Source organism: Taeniopygia guttata, chromosome Z (genome assembly GCF_048771995.1).
Source record: "Taeniopygia guttata chromosome Z, bTaeGut7.mat, whole genome shotgun sequence".
Taxonomy (NCBI): domain Eukaryota; kingdom Metazoa; phylum Chordata; class Aves; order Passeriformes; family Estrildidae; genus Taeniopygia; species Taeniopygia guttata.
The window spans coordinates 42,464,881-42,488,717 of NC_133063.1; the positions used below are offsets into that span (position 1 = coordinate 42,464,881).

Genomic DNA, 23,837 nt, shown 5'->3' on the forward strand with positions numbered 1-23,837 from the left:
AAAAACCCACAAAACATAAAACACACACTAGGCATACATGAAGTCCATAAACAAAGGATGCATTACTAACAATATTTAATTTATTCAATTTATCCATACAAAGAATCAACGTTTCACTCATATAATCCAGGAAAATAAAAACTCACTATTTGCAGTAATCTGAATAACAAAGGAGATACTCCATCTAGCATTAGTATAGTCAAGCAATTTTCTAAGTTCTATATAATATATAATATAAATATAGTATATATATATATAAAACAGCCTTAAAAAAACTTGTTTCTAAATTGCCCGCACAAAGCACAGGATGATTTGTTTTTCATACCAAAATTAAATGTTAGTTATGTTTCAGAAATTGATTCAAATCCAACTCAGAAATTTTATATCCCTCAATTCCATCAAGGAATTTCCTACCACCAAGGAACCAAATGGCCAGTAGTATGCACTGATCTGATTTCCAGACTTGCTTGACATTGCTACATCTGTAGTTATCAGAAATACAAAACTCATCAATTTTTGAGTACTTTACACTTGATGTCCTACACAGTAAAGGTTCAATACGTTAAAGTCCCTAGCCTTTTCCCTTGCTGAGTATAACAGACACACACACCAAGGAGGCCCACAACTGTTACAAATAGCTCTAGTGCTAATTGCTGCTAGCTAGATTGCAAGCTAAACGTAAAAGCCATGTATTTCTTAGTTTTACAGAAATTTCTTAAAAGAATATAAAACTGAACACTACCAATGCACAAGTAGGAAAGAGAATCTTACAAATTGCAAAATTCTCTCCTTTTAGTCTTGTTACTGATACACAGAACAAGTTGCCTCACTTTTTGTTAATAAGTGTTTAATTTTTCTGTGTAAATATACCCCATACATTTAAAGAAACCATCACACTAAAAAAATCATGTTTAAAAATACTGATGTGTGTCAAAGGAAAAGCGTATACCGAAACAGAAATCCCTCTACCATTTCCACTTTCTTTCCTAGACCTGCCTGCCAGGTGCACTTAAAAAACTTTAGCTAAGAAGGACAAAGCTTCTTGAAACGTGTAATAGAAAGTCTTTTCCTCAAGTCCTAACAGAAAACAGAGTTCTGATAAACACATTAGAAGAACAGATCTGTTGGTCTTGGAACCGATGAAACCTTGCTGCTAACTGATTTTCACTATCTATCCTGGCATATCATGCATGTAACAATAACCTCATACTCTCCCACATCCCCCACGACATGTTCAATTATTTCAACTATTTAATTATTCTGATATCTTTCTTTGGCCGAAATATCCCATGAGTGCTCCTAAGGGCCTCTTCTGTTTTCTAACACACTTTGGAACTTGAACATCAAAATTTTTCCGAAGTTTGTTCACAGTTAAACAAAACTATTTCAGAAGGATGAACATCTGTTACAGACCTAAGTGCTAAGGAACTTTAATGAAAGGCCAACATTCCTACCCATTGTCAAATTTAAGCCACAGACAGGCTTTCCAATCCTTTAGTTACCTTTTTCTTACGATTCCCACTTTCACGCTGCACTGCCTTCATTACATGAACCAGCCGATCTACAAACGTCTGCTGGGCTGCCAAAAGTGAGCGCATAACTCTGACAGACTTATCACCCTAAGAGAATGAAAAGAAACAGAATTAATTTCTCATTCTGTAATTATTTTATCTAGAAATCATTCCTTTCTTCTTAGACCTTTGGGCTTTCAAGAGGTTAAGTGAATAATGATCAATTTCCCGTCAATTCAAAAGGTATTTTCTGTAAAACACAATCACAGTCACTGTAGCTGGCAATCAATTATCTGACCTAACACTGCACTTCAATTTGCTTCAACAATTTCAGTGGTGAACAGTCATGCGTGACAAACCAATTCACACAGCCAAAGTAAGTTAGTATGGATAACTGTGAAATACTCTTATAAAGCACAAGAGTCAGATTCAAGTAACCCCCCTAAAACTGGAAATAATATTAAGTGTGAGATACATGAAAATCTGTAAAGACTGCAAATCTGCTGTACAGTAAAACTTCCAATTCACAGATGTTTTTTCAGCTGTTTTAGGGTTTTTTTTTTCCCCGCAGCTCCAGTACCCTCTGCTGCTGACACACAGAAAAGCAAGTGCTGTTTCTGAGTTCCAGATCAGTCTGTCCACTTTCACCTCAAGGACAAGAGTTTACAAAAAATAAATAAATAAATAGTAAATAAATTACATTGACTTCACAAGGCTTTTAGAACATTTTAGATCCAGTGCAAGGCAGAGTATTTTAGAATCAGTATGTTACTAACAGGAACAAAAACAAAAGAGAAGAAAGAGTTTTCAATATATGTCTTTTTCCTTTTTCGCAGTTTCTTCAGCTTACTACAAACTCAAAATTCAAGCAGAACTGGAAGCTTTTATAAAATTTCAATGCATGTGACATACATACACGAAACACCCCAACACATCCTCTTAGACACAAGAAACTTTTTAAGGAAGGGCTATCCCAAATGGTTATGGACTTCTTTACACAGAGGCATTACCTTCAGCAAAGCCTGACTGAATCTTCTCATCACATTTAAGTACATTTCATGAGTCTTTGGGTCCCTCTGCTGAGTATCTTGGTCTTCACACTCCACTATTACATACCTGCAGCATAAAAACAACCTGAGTTATACCATCCTCTTGGAGCTACACAATTTGAGAGAAACATAGGAGCCCTGTATTACAGACCTGGAACTAAAAATGAATATAATCTTTGAGATCTTTAGCTCAACCAACAGCTGAACTCTTAAAATTGCATAGTCCCCAGTTCCATTTGGATCAGGAGAGTCTATCAAAGTGTTTGTGTTTTTTCACTTACAGTAGGTGTCATGACTCAAAAAGGATACACCTGAAGACCAAATCATACGAACACTCCAGCCAAGAAGTAAAACTGAGCATGTTTTCCACTGTGATACCACCTGCTACATAATTTAGTGGCTGCAAACTTGTTATTCAAGAGCACCTACAATACAAGGAGAATCTCATCCTACCTGCTCCCTGTTTTAGCATTAGAAATGGTGGAATGAAAGGTATTGGTCCTACGGCAGCTCTGCAGAGTCTACATGCCAGAGTTTCCATTTCTAAACTATGAATTGGATACAAATCTTAATATTACAATCTGGAATACTTACACTGAAAATTTATTTTGATATAAAGCAGTCATTTGGAATGCTTTTATCTAAATTTCTACTTGGAGCACTGACAGGAAAAAAGTAGCTATTCATTGAAAGCTACATACATGTCTTCTTTCTGCTGGTCAATGTACTACCCAGCAAAAACATGCAATAAAAATATAAGAAAGTAAAAACATATAATAAATACTATTAAAAAAAGAAAGAAATTAGCATCTCAGTAAATTTTCAAACCCTGCATTTGGATTCAAAAGTGACTAATTCAAGATAGTATCAAGCTGATAGAAGTAAATTAAGCTACCAACATCTTAATGAAGAACATTTGATTAGGTCAAGCACTTGGTTTCTACTCACACCAATTCAGACTGCAATTATTTTAATAATTTATATTTAATAGTAATTTTTAGTGAAGCCGAACATTATCTTTGGCCACTGCAACAGAAGTACCTACTCCTTGCAAATGTACATAAGACATTCAATTAAGTATCTTAAAATTCAACCTACTAAAAATAATTACAAAATGAAACTTAGACAGTTATAAATTAAATCTCTCAGCATAGTTCACAAGTTTCTTGCAAGAATTTTATAAAAACAGTTTGCTATGTTTTACATCATATATCACGCTTAGTTCCCATTTCACAGCTTATCTGTAGTTAATGCTCTTAGCACACTGAAATATAATCATATGCATTAGTATTTTTAGTTTTTTGATGTAGCTACAAAGGTTACAAATGAGAATCATATGACTTAGGTTTAGCTGTGTAAAAGGCATCTAAGATCTTCCTTTTAAAATACATGAGTATATGCAAGTAAATAGCTGTGAGTGTTGTGCATATGCAATGTTTGCACACTAATACACACATAGACTCACACTTCCACACAGTATAGCTCTACTCATATGAGCTTGCTTCAAGTGAGAAAATTCCTACATGCAAATGCTTGTTCAGAAGGCTTGCAGATTACTACTTTAGACATCTAATTTTACTCTTAATACACTGAGCTAAAACAAGACCCTAAATAAGCAATCCTACCTTTCTACAGTATAGATGAATTAATATTGAACACTAAAGTTCCCCCTTAAGATTGCATGCATCTGCAAAGACATCTTGTTTGTGCTCATAACCATACATGGAATAAAACTAAAATTAGGTTAAAACAACAACAAAAAATGCTTTATGAATCTTCATAACATACACCTTTGATTGATATTTAAGTGTATAACTTCAGTACTCCAGCCAACACTGTCAAACATTGTAAGCACAAAAAATTACAACCACACACACAGCAAAGCAGAGCAAAGGTGAACTTAATCTCCTCCCCAACACCATAAATATAAAACTTGAATAACAACTTTTAACATAGTTAGGCTGCCTTTTGTGACATTGTACGTAATGTTCTAGACATCACTTTCTTTCGTCTAACAATCATGTGTATTACTGCATTTTATAAGGCTCTGTTTATAAATTACTATGCATACCACTATGTTTTAAACCTACTACTTTACCCTTAGAAAAACTGAGATTCCGGAGCTCTCATGACAGATCATATTTTGGTGAGCATCCTTCTGGACATTATAGTTTGATTTCAATTACAAAGTGATATAGTATAAAGAAACAGTTTCTAACATAACATACCAGTACAAGTAGTTTGCCAACGTGGAATTTTTGCATGCCCGTGATATCAAGAAAGTGCAAAGGTCTTGCTGGAAGGGATTTATGAAGAAAAAAAAAAAAAAAAAAGAAAAATTACAAAGAAATCTAAGCATCTGAGTGAGCGACAAAGTTAAGGAAAAACACTGAGTTTTAAGCATAAGAACTGTAAGAGATATATTTCCTTCTAAAATCTGAATCCAATCCCACCTAATATTAAAATCACAATAATTTAAATATTCCTTTAAATCCAGCAACACTACTAAGAGTTAAAGGTCTGCTACTCCAGTAATATATGTACCAACTATAATAAGCACATGATATTCTCCAAAAATAAACCTTTAATGTAATTTCTACTTATAATACATTACTCTTTCCTCCTATGCAACTGCATCTTGCTGGAAATGCCATAACATTCAACTCCCAAAGAGATTTCCCACTCTGTTTTGTATCCAGAGCATCTAACAATCTTGAAGATGTTCTACATTTCAAGAAAACAAATTTGTGTAAGATATACAGCATTTAGCTGCTTCTTTCAGGTTTAATAGTCCAGGTAGTAAGAAATCCTCATATCTTTACTGATATACTCAATTTGAGGCCTATTTTCTATGCAGTATTAAGACTCAAGACAGGGAATGGATCATTAGTTCAAAGACCAATTAATCTGCATACAAGATTAAAATCAGATTCCTTCAAAATGTCTTTACCTTCTATCTTTCCCTTCCTCCCATCCCATTCCTATTACACCTCTACTTCTGGCATAAACTGAATGTCCTTAGCAGAAGTAAATCAACATAGTGTCTCACTTAGGCTCAAAAAAAAAAGATAACATGCCAAAGAATACAGCTGTAGAAAGAACAGATTGCAGACTGAAATATTTGGATAACTGTTTTCTATTAAAAGACTGTTATAGAACACCTTGAACACATGCAGTTTTCAGTGCCTAATCAGTATGTGATAGCCTTTGCTATCATATAATAATTTTCTCCTTTACAGAAGAATACTTTAATTTCAATTTCCAGTCCCCCAGCTTTGTATACTGTGATCATGGACATAAAGATACATCCTGGAAAAAAAATCAGTTAAGCTATTGCTATTTTTTTAGCATTCACTTTAAATCTATATTCTCTGGGCACTTTAAATATTCAGTAAGATTCACCAGAAGGATCCAAATATTCACACACAAAAGCAAGAAACAGTACCAGGTCACTAGAAAAGTACAAAAAATACAAAGTAAATTGTGCGACTTACATCAAGGTTTTCATTTTCTGCAAGCTCTTTTGTCTTAGAAGTAAGAGGTGGAGAGGAAACAGGTGGAATAGGACTCATAATCTGGGAACTACACAAAGGAAAGCACGCAATTGGTATGATTCAAAGTTCTTGCTTAGAGGCCAGGGAACATGAATGGAAATCGCAATGAATTTCACTTCCACAGCATAATAAATTCAGAAAACTCTAAGAGTTTCTTTGCTACCTTTCTTTAAAGGTAGCATCTCAACCCTGTTTCAGAACAAACTGCATGAACAGCAACTTTGACAGCTGCAGTTCCTGAAAACAGCAAAAATCTGCGCCTAGAGAGCTATACTGTTTATGCTTGTGAAGGACATTCACTTAAACAAACTTTGATTTTCTTACACCTTTCATTCAAAATAAGCAGACATAGATAGGAATTCAACAAATCTGCATTTTCCGGAGCTTTCTCAAATGTTCTAAGATGAAACTGCTAATACACAACACCTGCAAGCACTAATTTTTGGAATGCAACTACACAGAGTAGACAAACGCTTATTGCAAGGCACAGTTTTCAGATGGCAAATTTAGCTGAAAAGAAGTAATTAAATAGCTCTCCTATGATCTAAGTATCATTGCAGCCTCAAAATACACCACCCTTCCCACAACACCAACATGACAATGAAAAGCTGTACAACTGTAACACAAAAAAATACATCCTCGTGTTACAAGTCATTAGAAGCTTAAGACTGAAAATACTGCAAATCTGTAACAAATGTTCACAGAAGACTTTGGTTACCAAGTTTGTTCGCACTTTGCTTAATATTTTATTAGCTAACTCAGTCTTTCTTTTAGATTCCTGAAAGTATAAGTATGCTTCCTCAAGTCTCCCCTTACACCTTCTTTTATAAAAGGATGAAATTTCTTTTCACTTCAAATTGATTGGACTTTTACATCTACATTCTGTGACCGTGGGAAGTAGAACCTCATATAACTTCGGTGAAGACATCTTAACTTTTGCAAATACAGAAGGAAGCAACAGCAGTGTTTTTGCTGCTCTACAGAAGTTTTCTTCCTTTTGCGTAGTAAGAGCAAAAGCCACAACTTTAACATTGTTTGCTCTGTAAACTATGTGCAATCAGGACACATATTTCATGAATGCTCAGTATTTGTTAGGTTTGCTTTGATTCTTGGATTTTTTTTAATGTTCAGATTATAAAATAGCATGAAGATTATACCAAGCTCCCCTAAAAAAAAGAAACAATTTGATGTCTTAGAATATTACATGTTTCTGCCTTTCTGCTGAAGTCTAAGCTTCTTACCTGTCTGTTTCTGGAGCATTAGATCCAGATGTTGTCATAGTTTCCGACATGGAACCTTGACTGTCCCTCTTGCTAGGCTCCAGGCCATTCTTAATGTCATCAAAGTTTTCATATTTCAATGCTTGGACTAACTGTAGCAGGTACATCAGCAAATCCTCATGGAGAAAAAAAATCCAACAGAAATAAGGGTGTCAGTCAAAGCAAACTAGAACTCCTTCTGTTTACAAAATTCTAATTTACAGATAAACTTCATCAGGATTTAGTGACCTCTAATAACACAGAAACTGAAGTACCCCTAAACAAGCAATATACCATAGCAACACTGGAGTGGGATGCAGTTTGACTCCCAAATGATACTGAATTTTCATTCTACTATTCTTTGTTACTCAAAGATAGTAAGTGATAATTTAGTGAATATGCAAGTGTAATTACCATGTTTAAATTCTGTTAAGTTGCCCTAATTGCTTCCAGCATTCACAGAATAAAGCTTTCATTTTGTGTCTCTAAAAGAAGAAAACCAAAAATTCAAGCATAAATTGGACTATAGTATCAAGAATGGAGAATCTCTCTTCTCTTATGGACTACTTTTTTTATCCTTTGTTTAGCTGGGGATCTAAGGGAAAAAACACCTATCAAATCTGTTTTAGATTAAAAAACAGATTTTTCACCACTTGCTGTTTAAAATAATCTTGTTGCCTTTACTCTGCAACTTCTTCTGTTTACTTACCTTCTAGTACTTTGTAAAAGGTACATTTTTAATGTCAAAGCAGTATGACCTAGGCTATTAAAGTAGGCTTGAAAAAAATATGATATATTTTATGGTCCTTATTTTAAACTCTATTGATTGCCAAAGATTCAAAAGTTATGGTAATACATGCAAACCTGGGTTTGTTTTTTTAACTGTCAAAATAAAATATATAAATCACTGATATTTAACATATTAGATTATTTTAAGTAGCTCTATTCATAATCACAGCTCATCACATTCTAATCAGTATACAATTACAAAGACCTCATTTCCACAGATAATCTTCTACTCATTTTCTTCAGCAAAAGAGTATGATTATATACTGAGTTCAACAGTTGGATCTGCTGAAAATCCTTTCATTGACTATTTAAGCTCAGAGCACTTCTACAAGTTAACACTCAAAATTTATCACTGGTTTTGGTGAGTGTGTACTGCTGTTTTACCTTGTTTAACAAAACCAGCTACTACTGGCAGTTCATACTAAGACAATTATCAATGTGTGACACTTAACAATGCAAACACTGCTCCCCAAATACCTTACAATAAATAGCAACACAGTGAATCATCTTTTGTTTTCCACCAATATTCACAAAAATGTCAAAAAAGTAGCAAACATTTCAAGGAATTGATGAGATCAAAAATCCTGAGACCAGCTGACTTTTCCATGTACCAACAGACCAGTGAATACCTCATCATCAGCCTGCTGAAGCCTGGCAACAGCATAGCGCCGCACCGTTGGGTTGGTAAAGTGAGATGACAGAAGCTCCAGAGAGTCTTCCACATCCATGGGCTTCCATTTGCCCAGCAGCTCCAGTGCTTGCTTTGCCTCCTGTGGTAGATCCCAGTTGACACACTTCAGGAACTTTGTCAAGGCCTAAATAGGAGATTGGACAAGTCATCAGTAGAAAGCTAGACAAAAAAAAATTAATGTCTCACACAAAGGAAGAACTAGATTCAGATTATATTTACATAAGCACAGACCTGGAAAAGCTGACTGATCTAAGTGACAAGATCCCTTCCAGCCCAAACCATTTAACAACTCAACTCACCTTCTCCTGATGAGTAAGGTAATATCTGAATTTCCACACCAAATCCTGTTCCTCATACGTTAGTTGCTTTGTTGGTGGATAACTCACTATGATCTATTTGATACATAGTCAGAAAGTGAGTTTAAAAACATGAACAGGCATAATCAACAAGTTAACAAAGTATACTGTGAGAAAGCACAACACTGACAACACAATAATAGCTAGGGGAAAAAAAAAAGCTTTCCAACAACGCAAAGCTATGGAATCATGGTGATGCTTCTCAGTAACAAGTAGATTGAATTGACAGTGCAGGCAACCACAGTTGCTTTAAGTGTATCACTCACACCTACATGACATGCACAACATACACATTCTTAACCTCTCTAAATGGTTAAAAAAAAAAAAAGAACAAGCACCTTGTATTCCTTTCTGAGTTGGGCTCTTCTATCTAAATACTCTGAAACATTTAATTAATGATTTTCTATAAACTGAAATTAACTGTATTTTCCTTAAGCTGTCACCATATATGATTACTAACCTACCTACTAAAACTGAACTTAGTCATCATATGACTGACTTACATTAAGCTGGTCTCGTGTAGTTGCATTAGGCTTCAGGTCATGATCAGAAGGTCCACTTCTTAAACTTCGAGCAAGTTTGTGATGTTTGCTCTCTACTAAGTTCTCCTAAACACAGAGGGTAAGTCAGTATTTATAAATTTCAGAGAAAATTATTATTGAAACAAAACCATCCAGAGAAGACTCACCAGTCTCTTGAAAAATGCATGAAAATGAAAATTCAAATCTGTAAGTACAGCATCTTCTGGCTTTTTTTGTTTGCTTATTTTACAAAAAAAAACTCCTTTAATACATGGAGGGCTGTTGGGAGTTTTGATGGTCTGTTTCAGTTTATGACTTAGCATTAACAAACCCTACCTTGCCTTTCGGTGAATTGCTGCAAAATGTAAGCGTTTCAGTCAACACATCCATGATTGACAGCACTCAAACGTACTAAACACTTCATAAACATTTTCTTTAGGATGATGTTTGTAGCATAAAGCTTTGTATGCAAGAAAAAACATCTCAAAAACTGGTCCCACTGTTAATACCATGTTAGCAACAGTAGGAGCCACAATAGGAGCCACAGTGCCAACAAGTTTTCAGCAGCCAAGGCAGTTTCCAGCATTGTCAGACTTGCTATTGCAGTGTTAGATTACACAGTGCTCAAACAGTGTTGCCAGTACAAGCCCACTTACATTAAGGTTCCCAAAGCTGCCAATACCAGTCCCACTGAATTGGCATCCACAATAATGGAAATCTTTTCTAGAACTGTACTTAGGCACTGTCTACATGACAGACAACATACAAGAGAGCGTAGGGAGAAAATAATTTAACAGAGGAAGTGACCAAGAGTTATTGCACCAGTCTCTAAATTCTACATTCCTCTTCTTCAGCTCCATCTTATCTTCCCACCCTCTGACCTATTTTGCCAACAATCCCCCTCCTCTGCTTTCTCACACCTCAGAAGCAAGCACATTATGCATGGAAAGGAGGAGGTGAACATAAGCATTAAATCAATACTTGTATTTTAATCTAGAAGCAGCAGAAATAGAAAAAAAATACAAAATTCAAACCTACTGATATTTCTCAACTGGTTAAATATATCTTGTCACTGGAATTTAAAAATATTTAAGATGGCAAGCTTTCATCTACATGTATGAAAAGTACAACAGTAACACAATACAGGTGGCACCACATGTAGCATGCTTACCATAGACATCTGAGGATCTGGAATCTTAACAATTTCAGGACTTGTTAAAACTGGAGATGACTCATCACCATCCTGAATGACAAAAGTTGGAGGCATATTAAACATCTCAAGTTTTAGGGGGACGATGTAACATATTTATGCATTATGAACTCTACTACAGTAGAAGAATGATTCAACTGCTGACACTTTTAAGGGGAAAAAATAAAATAATAAACAGATGATTTTTCTTGTTTTCTTCCCAGATGAAAAATGATTTGGCAAGAGAGCTGGAAGTTCACCAGAGGAGACACAGCTTGACAGCTCACTACTATTATGCCACACATGTGAGTGAAGAAATTTGCCACCATTGTCATGCGTCCTCTGGAAGCATGAAGAGAAAAAAAAAAACAGGCTGTATTTCCACAAAACCCACACAGTTTTCTAGAAAAAAATCACCACGTTGCAGAAATCAGACCTATTAACTGAAAAAGGAAAGGTTTCAGACTGGTAAAAGTGGAACATTTACCCCACAATTAGAAGTCTGTGGCAAACATTAAAAATTCAAAACTCACCAGGATGAGAATGCCAAAAGCACTATTGTCTAAAATTTGCTTACTTACAAAACAAACAAAGTGCAAAGCCCTACAGTGTGTCATGTCAAAATGTTTATAAATGAAGGTTAAAGAGTTTTTTTTTCCAAGACTAATGTTAAAAGAATGATTTGTGCACTCATTGCTGGCAACTCTTTTTGGAACCTTTCAAAAGAGTCATGAAAATGACTGTTTATTTTAAACTCTTTGAATATAGTCAGATCATGCTGCAGAGTGAAGCTGACAAGTTCTAGCTAATCAGTTCAAGTGCCAGGAAAGCCATTCCCAGTATTATACTGCATGACAGAACAAAGCCTTAAGCTCAACAAAACCAGCCATGAAATCAAGTTTTTCCAAGAATTCATGGGACAAGTTATGGTGTCAGGAGCAAGCATTTTGAAACAGATTATTTAATCAAATACTCAAGAAGGTACAATGACATTACCTGTCCTGTGGACGATGTCAACTGTTTAACTACCCTTCTGTAATTCTCCATTATATCTTGAGAGCAACATGCACAGCACCACAACCCTGACCATACAAACTTACTAAACCAAACCAGTGCCTAAATTAGCAATTGAATTTGGCCAAGTGTATCCTTTTGAAGTGCCTTTCCTGGTCATGCCAATATAGACACCTTTAGTTCACATCATGGAAATCTCAGAAATCCCCAACATCCTCTAACTGCCAACAACCACGTGGGATGTGATGAAAGACAGACCAGAGCACAACAGGGTGCAGACACTGGGCCTTCAGCAGCCTCTTCCCTCAGTGAATCTGCTCCTCTTGGCTGCAACACTTCCTAGCACAGGCAGAGCCTGAAATGACCCTGCTATTTTGCCACCAGGAAACAAAAGCAACATCAATATCAAACAGCACTGACCTGCTTTTAACTGCTGTGTTACAGAGCTCTGAAGATATTTCACTACAATAAGATCAGTGTGTGTGACTTTATATTAGAGCCCATTTAAGACAGTCCACAGAATTTGCAAAATTTTCTGAACCAGCAACATTCCTCTGTACTTGCTTGAAAATCAGTTTCATAGCATAAATAAGTAAGGAGGTTCTATTTATTTTTTAACCAAAACACCATTTAAAGTAACACCAATGTGAAACAACATCTCCTCCAAAAAAAAAAAAAAAAAACAGACAGACAACTAGTGGTGTAGACATTACTTCTTCTATTTCTACTTTAAATCCATTAAATCCATGAAAAGATATCTGATAATCAAATTTATTTATCTTTTTTAATAAACTGGATGCAGCAGTGCAATCATTTACGCAAAATGTCACATATTTCACTTGAAACCTGCACAAAAATACATTAGTGATAACTGCTGGTGTTATGTTGGTGAGTTACACAGAACTTCTCTCTAAATGGAGAATCAAAAGTGACACTGTCACTGCTAGCAGACCCTATTCCTCACATCTCGAACACTGTATTTAAATGAAGTTAACACAGAACATGGAAAGAGACACTGCCACCTCACTTTATTGTAATTGAATGTCGAGTCAAAGAACCCCAAATCCTATCAGTTGCTGTTTAACAGGCTAGTTTTTCCTAAACACTTGAAAACAAATATATCAACAAAACTGTGACAAGTAATCTCCGCTTTGACTATCGGTCACAGGCAGGTGACAACAGAACCTTCTTTCATTATGCTTGGTGCACTGGATTGGTGATGCCCAATACATAGACTGCAGACTGTAATTGGAAGCATGACAAAACTGAGAAAACAGGCATTAATTTATGTACCATTTTTCTACTGCTGTCAGAAAAGGGTCAAGAACTTGTTGGAAAGCTACTTTGTAACAACAAATCCTTCAAACTGCAGTTAGTTACAGCTCTAACATGTACTATTACACATTCAATTACTTTATTTCCACATGAGCAGCCAATTCATAGTTATTCTGCTCCATGCACTTTTAATATGCTTCAGAAACATCTGTTAAAAGAAAGATACATGCTTGGAGTCTGAATCTTCTTTCCTGTATTGTGCACATCTATAAAACCACTATGATGGAAAAACAAGAAGTCATGTGTGTAAATCAGGAATAATTAATCTATAATGGCAGGTTGCTGGACGTAACGGAGAGAAGTCATTTTTAGGAACACCAAGTTCATTTATAAAAAGAAAAGAGCCAAGAGGACACAATGCCACATCCTCATATGTTTGCACCTGTGAAAGGTATAGCACGTTCTCATGTAAATAGCTAGCTGTTAGTAAAAAAGTTTCAATATTTTGATCATATTCTGTTATGCTCTCCAGACAAGTATTTCCTTTATTTCCACAGAAGCAAATAATGTTATGTTCGTGGGGAAATCTGACACATTGTAGGTTACATTGTGATTTGTAACACAAGATAGTTTTGCAACAGCACAGTCCTCTATAATTGCTAGTTCTAGGGTAAGTGTACAGAAGCATTGTGAAAAAAGCTATTCTAAAGGCAATAAGATCTGAAATGCGTGGAGAGGTCTTACTGTCAATTACAGTCCCCAAAAAGAAATGCTAAACAGCTAACCTAGACAGCTGCATAAGACCCACTTTCATCCATTTTACCAAAATTCACCAATAAACTAAAGTAAAAGGAAAACAAAGTCACAAAAAGAAAATCAATCCAACCGTCCCCCACCATAAAACCCACCAAAAATCTCCAAGCAAACACTGCCCTCAGAAAATACTCCTGAAGGCTAAAAAACTCCAAGTCTTAACTTGCACTATATCAAATAGTTGAAGCAGATTCTGACCTGTTTTCTCTTTTTTTTTAACAAATCCTGCTTTTTGCTATTTATTACTGTATTTTTCAATGCCTTCTTCAAGAATTTTAAGTTAGATCACAGCTTTTTGGGCCAGGCCAACCACTAATAGCCATATACACCAAAATACTCATAATCCTTTTTCCATTATGTTAAAAATTTTGTAATGAATTAAGCTTTTCAAAAGTCTCAGAATAAATGCTGCTTAAAGTTAGTGCCTCTGGTCTCAAAAGCACTAGTTTTGGTTTTTTTTCCTACCGTCCATCTCTTTCCAATAAAGCTGCATTATTCAGTAACTTTCTGACTTCTTATGAATCTAAACACAATGAAAAATCTAAGAGACAATTTTATTTGAAATCAGATTGTGGATACACTGCTTCTTCCATCTCAGTGGGTGTTTCCAGAATACATAGAGTGATAATGCCTTCCAATACCACACTGATATCTGGTAAGCTCACTGTCAATGCTTCATCCAATTAAATTTTGACTTTAGAAAAATACTGAAGGCATTGGTCTTCACATCTGTTTCATAAACAGCAAGGAAAGATGCAAGACATTCCAATCTAGAAGTCTTTTACTTAATTACTCCAGAGCATCTTCAGTACTGAAGACTAAACTTCTATATTTGTTCATTTTACAGAAAATGTTCACCCGCAGAGCTTCTGTGCAAAATTTTAATAACTCATCTTCTATAAAGTTACCACTCAATACAAGTATATATCCTCTGGATCTAAGTCATAATTTTACATACAGCTACTTGGAAAGTACTGCTGGATGATTGAAGGAAATACAAATCAGAAAGTTTTTAATCACTCACACTTTTTAAATTCTGTAATCTTGAGCTCTATTACACAAATGACTGACATCTGCAATCATGTTGCATCTATACTATTTGATTTGTATATGCATAAACAGTTGCCACTGACAGCTGTCTGCTGCTCTACTGCAGCAGAATAGTTCATCTCAGCAGAAAAACCCATTCATTTTAGGTACATATGCTGCTTTTTAAAGACAACCATAAAGACTGCAGAGTACATACCTTTTCATAGTAAACTATTCCATATTCTTTATCATCGCACTTGACGCAACGGAATTCAATCATCAGGTACATAAAATTGGAGCTTCGTTTTTCCCTCTGAGGAAAGAGCCACCATAGATGTGTATCATTTTTTGCAGGACATCAATCTTCAGCATTCTCAGTACAGCAATTACCCTACTTCCTTTGTGCTGTAACTAATTAATTAGGTTATCAGCTATTGCAGTAATTATTTAGTTAATCATTTCATAGAACTACTTGAGACCATATCACCTCCTTCCTGACATTCTTACTACTTCACATTCCCACTTCATGATACATATTCACATTTAACAGATGAAAACCTGTTTTATCATCAGCTTCAAGCAGTGAGTTAAAGGTATAAAAAAATGCAAGGAAGAATAATCAGATGACCAGTGGGTAGTTGTTGTTTGCTTTTTTGGTCTAAATCATTACCTATAATTATGCACATCAAATTAAAAAACAGAATATCGAGAAAAAACAAATCATTTTTTTAAACCAACACCATAAAAAGAATAAACAGACAACAACACCATAAAACAGAATAAACTTAAACAAGATTAGATTTGCAGCTTATTCATCTTCAGTGGATGATTTGCTCACATGTGCATTTTTTAAATGCTTTACCTATAAAAAGTGCCCAGAACTTTAAAATCTGGGTCAGAAACATGAAAAAAGTTTAATAATGAGTAATTTCAGTTCATTTAATGCATTCATAATAGCTTGACTTTCCACTATAGACAAAGTGGTTCTCTGTTTAAAGCACAGTTCTAAAAACTTTTATTCTACTGTACTGTCAGTAACGAAGAAAAAACTAAAGGAAAAAATGGGATAAAAAAAATGATAGGCTAATTTCTAAAAAACATTTAAATATTTATAGGGGGCTTATATAACCACAGATTTTAGTTAAAAAAAATAATCTGACTTCCAAAGCTCTAGTCACCAATAAGACAATAAAAATCTCAGGGCACAAGAAAAAACAGAGTTCTTTGGTGCAAGACAAATATAACAAATTTAACAGTTTGAGCTGATTTTGATCCATAAGGGTTAAAATCTCATTTAAGAATTAAACTACCAGATTATCTTATTTTTTAAAATATTCATTCAAAATTACAAATGTCTTTTTTTCTGCATCCAAAGTTAAAAAAAAAAAAAAAAAAAACAGGTCTGAAGCAAAGGAACAGGTCAAATGTCTAACAGGTCTGAAGCAAAGGAACAGGTCAAATGTCTAAGAAGCTCCCCATCACAACCTAAAATCCTACAGCTAAGTTAGTCATGCCTAACAGTGTTTGTTCCAAGCTGTTCCAAATTATTAAGAAAGCCTGTCTTCTGTGATCAAGTTCACTTGAAGCTGAAAACTGCTAAGACAGCTATGCACTGTGGATGAAATGCTGGACATAAGCTGCCTTGTGCACTGGTTGCCCCAAAATCACCTCTGTCCTGAACTGCTCCTCAGAAAGGTGGGCAGCAGGTCACAGGACTCTGCCCCTCTGCCCTGTGAGACCTCACCTGCAGAGCTGCATCCACCTCAAGACAAAAAAGATGTGGACCTGATGGAGGGAGTCCAGTAGGCCACTAAGATGCCCCAAGGGTAAAAGCAAAAAGGTACCTTTGCTTTTGAGACAGGCTGGGAAAACTGGGGTTTTTCAGCCTGGAGGAGGCCTTTAGAGGCCCTTCCAGTGCATAAAGGAGACCTGCAGGAGAGCTGGAGAGGGACTTTAGAAAGGGCATGGAGTTAGAAGACTTTACTGTGAGAGTGCTGAGGCTGTAGCACAGGTTGTCCAGAGTGATGGAGGAAACCTCATCTCCAAAAACATTCAAGGTCAGCCTGGACAGGGCCCAGAGTATCCTGATCCAATTGAAGATGCCCCTGCTCATTGCAGAGGGGTTGGACTAGATGGTCTTTAAAGGTCCTTTCCAAACCAATCTATTCTGTGATTCTAATTATTGCTAAAGTAAAATCAACTTTACGCTTCCAAATAATTACTTTTTTCTTTACCATTTGCACTGGCAGTTGAAGGAAATAAAACCAAGCAGTTAAGAGCTAAGTCTCCTAAAGAAGCAAAGATTTATATTAGCATGATAAAACCTCCAAAATTCCAAACCTGACCCTACAATGACTCACCTCATTGATCATTTCTATTTCTCTAAAGGTGAGTCTGTCCAGCCAATCCACTTTCACCATGTGACCCTGCCGATGAGACTTGGTGAGCTGCATGAAAAAACCGCAATGACAGCATTTAAATTGCTCAGAGCAAGAAAAAGAACACCAAAGTTATAAGAGAGATACTAATATGAAATGTTATTAATAAAATAAAGGAACTGAAAAAACTGTATTCACCTTGGATAGCATACACATAGTAACATAGTACACATCTTGTAAACAGCCAAACCATGCCCTAAAAATAAGTCTACTATCTAAAATACCAATCTCAGCAAAGACGATAATAATTATCCAAGCACATCACCTTTGCATTTTTAACACAGCAAAATCAGGAACTTGTTTCTTAACTAAAGTCACGTAAAAAAGATATCCCATTTTTTCGTATTACTATGTTTCATATAGTGAAGCTCAACAAGCCAAACAAAAAGAAAGCATCACTGGGATTATAACTTGGTCAACTGAAGATCTTAGAGTAAGTCATAGACAACTTGCTCTCTCTTTTAGTCATCTGATAACTAGCTCAAGTTTTATTCCTATGTCTATAAACTGCTGTAGCAATAGCAAGAAAGTTGTTTAAAGTACTCCTTAAGAATGTAAGACAAGATGAGAACATACTGCTTGTAGTTTTAGATACACTGACACGATTTTTGATGAAACATCCAGCAGAAGACCACACAAATATGAAGACTGCCTTTTCAGCTGCTAAGAAATAACAAGTGTTCTTCAAAAAATGCAGTAATTATTGCAGAATGCAAGAGATGCAGAGGGACTAGAAGACGTGAAGTTACATCATCTCTCAAAGAAATTAGTATCTGTCTAGAAAACGGCTAGTAAAGAGACACCTCTAAATTATTCTTATTGGGGAAGGGCTGCAACCATGATTTCATTAACTTTGTTCTGTGGTCAGCCAGCCCACCCATAAGCATCTGGATGTGAACAGGCTATACAGTGGCACCAACTGTCACTTCTTGCCCTAAGGGACAGGCAATACAAAGACCTAGGACAGCAGGAATGAAGGTACTGGATGCAGGAGAACACAACAGCAGTCTGCTGCTTCCACATAGAACTGAAGATGGTATTAGTACAGAAAAACAACACAGAAGATTTAAGTCTTAGGATACACAAGTAGATGTCCAGGTTGCACAGTCTGTCAGATATGTGCACTAGACCTTCTATAGCTCAACACTAGAGAGACACTAAAAATAAAAGTCACTATAAAGATAGAGAAGTGAAGAGTTTGCACCAATTTTACTGATTATTCTCTGTAAAATCCTCATTAAACTGGTATCTTACAGGATAAGTATATTGGGCTAAAGTTTCTGTAATCAAAATCTTGGAGGAGAAAACTTGTTCACAAATTCTTAATTCTTTTTTTATTCACTGCACTAGAGAATAAAAAAAAAAGGAAGTTATTTTGTGTGTTTCAGAAGAAAATTATTAATATTATAAACCTTTAACCTTCCTTATAGAGGAAAAAAGTTGTAATACAGCAATTAATTAGGTCTGCATACAAGACCTGGAAGATCTTTGAGCATATAAATACACATGAAGAACTATTGTCTTTAACTAATATTTACAGTTTAAAATAAGAAAAAAGCTAGTATTGCTCTCAGGGAAAGACACATTTGCCATTTGCTACTAAGTAAGATGTATCCCTTTAGAGAGTATCTCAACATTATTATTATCTAATTTCATTCAGCCAGCAGAAAGTGTGAGGGAAATGAATGGATCAAAAAGAACTTAAGAGTACTTTAAGTAGAATAAATTAACACACAATTCATGGGAAAAACCTTTTGATATCATTCATGTTTGTGAATGCTAAAATACTCTTCCAATTAGTATTCCTCACTACACAACAAATCTGCATTCATAATGCTTCTAGAATGCAACGCCATGTTTTTTTTTTCATCAGTAGCAGTTTTACTAGCAACATTCACATGTTTTGTGAGAGCACAACCATACAGCACTTCAACATGAAAGGGGAGACTTGCCACAGTATCTATTATGTAAGGTAAGGCAAAATTCCTTGACCACCTAGTCACTGGTTTCATAAAAATTCAATGTGACAATAAAAACCACATACAGACAAGCTCAGAAGCATGTCAAGAAAGGAGTTATCTTTTAGATGGAGAAAAGATCCTTCATAAGCTCTTCTGCAAAGTTACGGATTATCTGGAAGATTCTAATTTGGGCTCTGGTACCAGATATCAATCAATAGCATAATACTGGACAAATCTGTTCAATAAACAGAAAAAAAACCAAACCAAGAACAACAAAACCCACACAAACTTGCCATGTATGTACCTAAGTCCTAGTCCTTTTACCTATATTTAAATATACTTTCACACAGAGTAGCATGAGAAGGCATTCAGAAACTGATGAATAAGTTACAGAAGAACTGAAGCTGATTATGCCTGAACAATGGCTACTTAGGAGTGACACATCACAAGAACCTTCTCTGCTATGTAAACAGCTATGCAAATGAAAGCTTCCATAGACACACTACCCAAAACCCCTAATTTCCCAAGCATCTGATGAAAAATGATTTTATAAAAAAGAACCACAAAATATCAGTGAAAACACTCCTCTTTCAGAAATTACCATCTCCCAAAACAGCTTCCAGAAGAATGGGGGCAATGATGTTATTAGCTTTCTATTAGCCATTAACTACAACTCTCATATAGGATGTGAAGAATTCCCTTGTATTCCTCAGAGGCTGTGGGTCATCATCTTCCAAATGCCAAAACAACAGGCTAAAGCAGAATGAGTTATTTTAAGACTGAAATACTCTATTTTATTTGTGCTTTTTGAGCTAGAGAGAGTGAATGGTAATATCTGCACAACAGAACTAACATGAAAGGCATGGCCTACACTCGCAAAGCCTTACTCAGAAACCCATGGCATCCATCATATAACCGTATCATGAACTGGAAATAAGACTTGGTATTTAGTGCCTCTCTACAGAGATTCCTTAGGCCAGAGGGCACATTTCTTAATGGGGCACCACTGGCTTTAATGAGCTTTCCATTATAAATTCAGTGCAAACTACACTAATAAAACAGACCCTTAAACGAAAGTTAGTTTACCACTGTCATAAATCTCTAGATGAGAAAATGGTTCTATCTTTCACTGGGAGTCCCACAAAGGTCTGTATAAAACTGGGAGACCAAGATTAAAAAGAAACTCACTGAATAAGCAGACTGAGCAGTCTGGAATGCTTGGGGTAAGCTTACCTGAATAGTCAGAGATCATTTAGTAAAACAGCCCAGTAACTAACACACTCTGACCAATTGCAGTAGTTTTGATGGCGAGAATATATTCTGCCATCAAAACTCGCAGGCAAAAATACTAATATACATATTCGTGAGCTTAAATTAATGAAATTTGGGTTAATTTCTGCAGTTCCATTCAAGCTCTTTCTAATGTACAGGTATGACACACTTCTGAACACTACACCAGACAGCCTCAAAGATAATGGATGCCTTCTGAAAGAAACCTGACTGTCCTCACAAGTCACTGTTAGGAGAGGCTATTAAACCTGATAGAATTTTGGCTTTAAGCATCCTCAAGGCATATTCATGTTTTCATTCTTTACAAAAAAATTAGCTCTTAAGTTCTTCCAACAGAATGCTATGTGTAATAGAAGGTTTTTTAAAAAAACAATTCAGAAGCAATTACATATGATCTGCTTTACTAGTTTGTATAAATCCTGTGAAAAACCTAAATAACCAAATGAAGAGAGCTATCATGTGAGAAAACAGCACTGGAAGCTGTCTTCATTTCTCTCCAGTGAAGTGCATGTTTGTCACATACATTTTAAAGGTTACTTGCTATTACATTACCTTTGCCAAGCGGCTCATTTGATCTTCAGAGACTGTACTGCTGGTTCTCCCAGGTGTTTTGGTGGGCTCGGAGCCATCAGCTTCTACATTGGGCCAGACTTTCAAGTCATGCATTCCTTGTCGAAACATACTGCATGGAAAAATGCAGAATCACTTTAGTAAATTCAAAATAATACAGCTGTCAGGAATCAAAGTTGAGCAGCAGCTGCAAGAAAATGAAGTTGCTTCCTTTGCCAAAGCTACAAAATTGCATAATTGAACTCTGTTGTGTAAGCACCTTGCTCCTTGTGTTCTCTACAACATTTATTTTAATGGCACATGGAGTTTAGAAGAAAATTGTGAAGTCAGAGGTAATTTATCTGGCAAGCGGAAGAAAAATGGGTAAATCCCAAAGTCAGTGGGGTGGTACAAATACAAACTGAGGAGAAAGCTCAACTTTCATAGTTTCATTATTTGTAATGAAGCAGAAAGTATTCCTCTTGACTTGCAAATTGTAACAGTAACCCCACATCTGCCACTATGAAAAAAAATCAACTAAAATATGATCTAAGTTGCATTTGAAGGTCAATGGCTATAAAGCAGCCTTCTGAGCTGCCAAATAATTAAAAAAACAAAACAAAACAAAAACACACCAAGGAAAAAAATGCCACAACTCGCCACACACCACTTTCTCCACCAGTACCAGAAATTGAATTGATAATTGAAAGTGTGGAATGAACAGAATTTTGCAGGGTAACTGACCACATCTTTTCTCTGCAAAACCCTGCTTACTTTGCACATTTGTGCAGATCCACCCATAAAAAATGCCCCAAGAAATCAAGTGTATTCATTACTTTTGTAAATAACAGGTGATCACTTAACTCTAAAAACTTCAGGTAAATACAACCAACAGGAACACTTTAAAAAGCGAACCATTAAAAACGAGAAACAACAATTAGAAAGACCATCTGACTTTTAACTTACACATCACTTCATGAAGTATTATTACAAGGGTTTTCTTTTAAAAGCTACAAAATTCAAAATTTTTTGTTGGTTTCTCTCAATCTACTTCATCTAAGTTCCACATGCTGGAAGTAAGACTTGTAAATGAAATTTATTTTTATCTTTTTCCAGGTACTGTGCTTTAATGCTTTAATAACTACCAGCAGTCTTTGGGGCACAGTCCAATTGATCGGGTTCAATTTTTTGCCTTAAGGCAAAAAATTGCTTTTTGTTAAAGCAGTATCCTCAATGAGAGGGATACAACCTCTCTCTACAGTCACTTTGCGCATTCAAGCACCATTAGAGCAGCTTTCCTAATGATAATCTAAACTTTTCCTGCACTTCAGTCTAACCTTATTACTTCTCATCCACTGGCAAGATAAAACAGGCTATTTCTCCCTATTTGCCAGCAGTATATACATACTAGAAAAATATTCCTACATTCTTTTTTTCAGCCTGAAGGGCATAACACTTCCTCCATCACACCTATTTGCTAGACATTCAATGATACAGACTCCCAGTAGTCTGAAATTTGACAGAAGTTGGTTAGAAAGAACAGAATACACCCCATCTGAGTGGAAAAGGAAAGGACAAGAAAAGAAAAGGGTATGGAAGTGTCTCTTACGCACATACTTGTAAACCATTTATGTAGTCAATGTTGTTCACACATTTTATACGAGCACCATGATGCTGAAACACACAAAATTTAAGATTCACTGTAAACTACAAGTCTGTTCCTCTCTTTTCCTGGGCAGCTACTCCCCACTCTGTATGTGATAACAACCAATTGCAAAAAAGTACCTATGCTTCTTAATCCTCCTTAGACCACAACCTGTTTTTTCAGTCTCCTTTGCACTTAGATAAGATTCTTTTGGGGTATTGCTCACCTCACAGATTATTATTGTAATCCTTCCCACCTTAGTCATACTATCTACAAATTTACTGAACATACCTTCTATTAGATCATAGCATATTAACTTTGAAAAGTGCTGATTTACTGAGTGACATTTTACTCCCTATAAATAACAGGGCATTCACAGCCTAATTGCAAGCCAATTAATTTTTTTAAAGTAATCACTACTGTTATCCATGCAGTACCAGGCTGCAGAGGTGATTTCAGCACTTGCCATCTGAAAATCCAAGCTTGCAGATCATTAAAAAAAAAGAAAAAAGGTGTTATACAGAAGACTTCTCTTATACAGCACTGCAGCAAATGTGAAATTACACTCAGGAATAACCAGAAGCAAATCACCTTTGTGTCTAATTTTTCAAACATGGAACTGTTAACCTAGTTTGGAAAATATTTAAAAACTTATCTCTCATAACCCATCCTAGATTACTATTCACAGGTGAGCTTTAAATGTATACCAGAGAAGAAAAATCAGTATACCCATATTTTCCGAAGAGTGAGACCGTTGTTCCTCCCACAGGAACAGCTTTACCAGGTCCATACACATCCCAGATGGTCAGAGCCACCTGAGCATTTCGAGGCAAGTCTGGATACTTCACAGGCAGTTTCAGCCACTCGTTCCAGCTGCAGAGAAACACTATTTTTAGTCATAAAG

The 23,837-nt window shown here is 35.8% G+C and overlaps 1 protein-coding gene across 3 annotated transcripts in view; it reads right to left on the reverse strand.

Moving 5' to 3' along the window:
• Nucleotides 1-23,837, reverse strand: part of PIK3C3 (phosphatidylinositol 3-kinase catalytic subunit type 3) — a 71,137-nt gene that overhangs the window by 44,443 nt on the left and 2,857 nt on the right. For 2 of the 3 annotated variants that reach the window (XM_041711031.2, XM_041711033.2), the window contains exons 3-16: nt 23,663-23,806; nt 21,292-21,421; nt 17,411-17,497; nt 15,268-15,363; nt 10,902-10,973; nt 10,387-10,476; nt 9,713-9,817; nt 9,153-9,245; nt 8,792-8,977; nt 7,356-7,510; nt 6,055-6,142; nt 4,789-4,856; nt 2,522-2,627; nt 1,503-1,619 (exon numbers count right to left, since the gene is read on the reverse strand). In XM_041711031.2, the coding sequence (XP_041566965.1) occupies nt 1,503-1,619; nt 2,522-2,627; nt 4,789-4,856; nt 6,055-6,142; nt 7,356-7,510; nt 8,792-8,977; nt 9,153-9,245; nt 9,713-9,817; nt 10,387-10,476; nt 10,902-10,973; nt 15,268-15,363; nt 17,411-17,497; nt 21,292-21,421; nt 23,663-23,806 (1,537 nt within the window). The remainder of the gene's footprint in view (nt 1-1,502; nt 1,620-2,521; nt 2,628-4,788; nt 4,857-6,054; nt 6,143-7,355; nt 7,511-8,791; nt 8,978-9,152; nt 9,246-9,712; nt 9,818-10,386; nt 10,477-10,901; nt 10,974-15,267; nt 15,364-17,410; nt 17,498-21,291; nt 21,422-23,662; nt 23,807-23,837) is intronic. The other variant, XM_041711032.2, reaches the window with a different exon arrangement.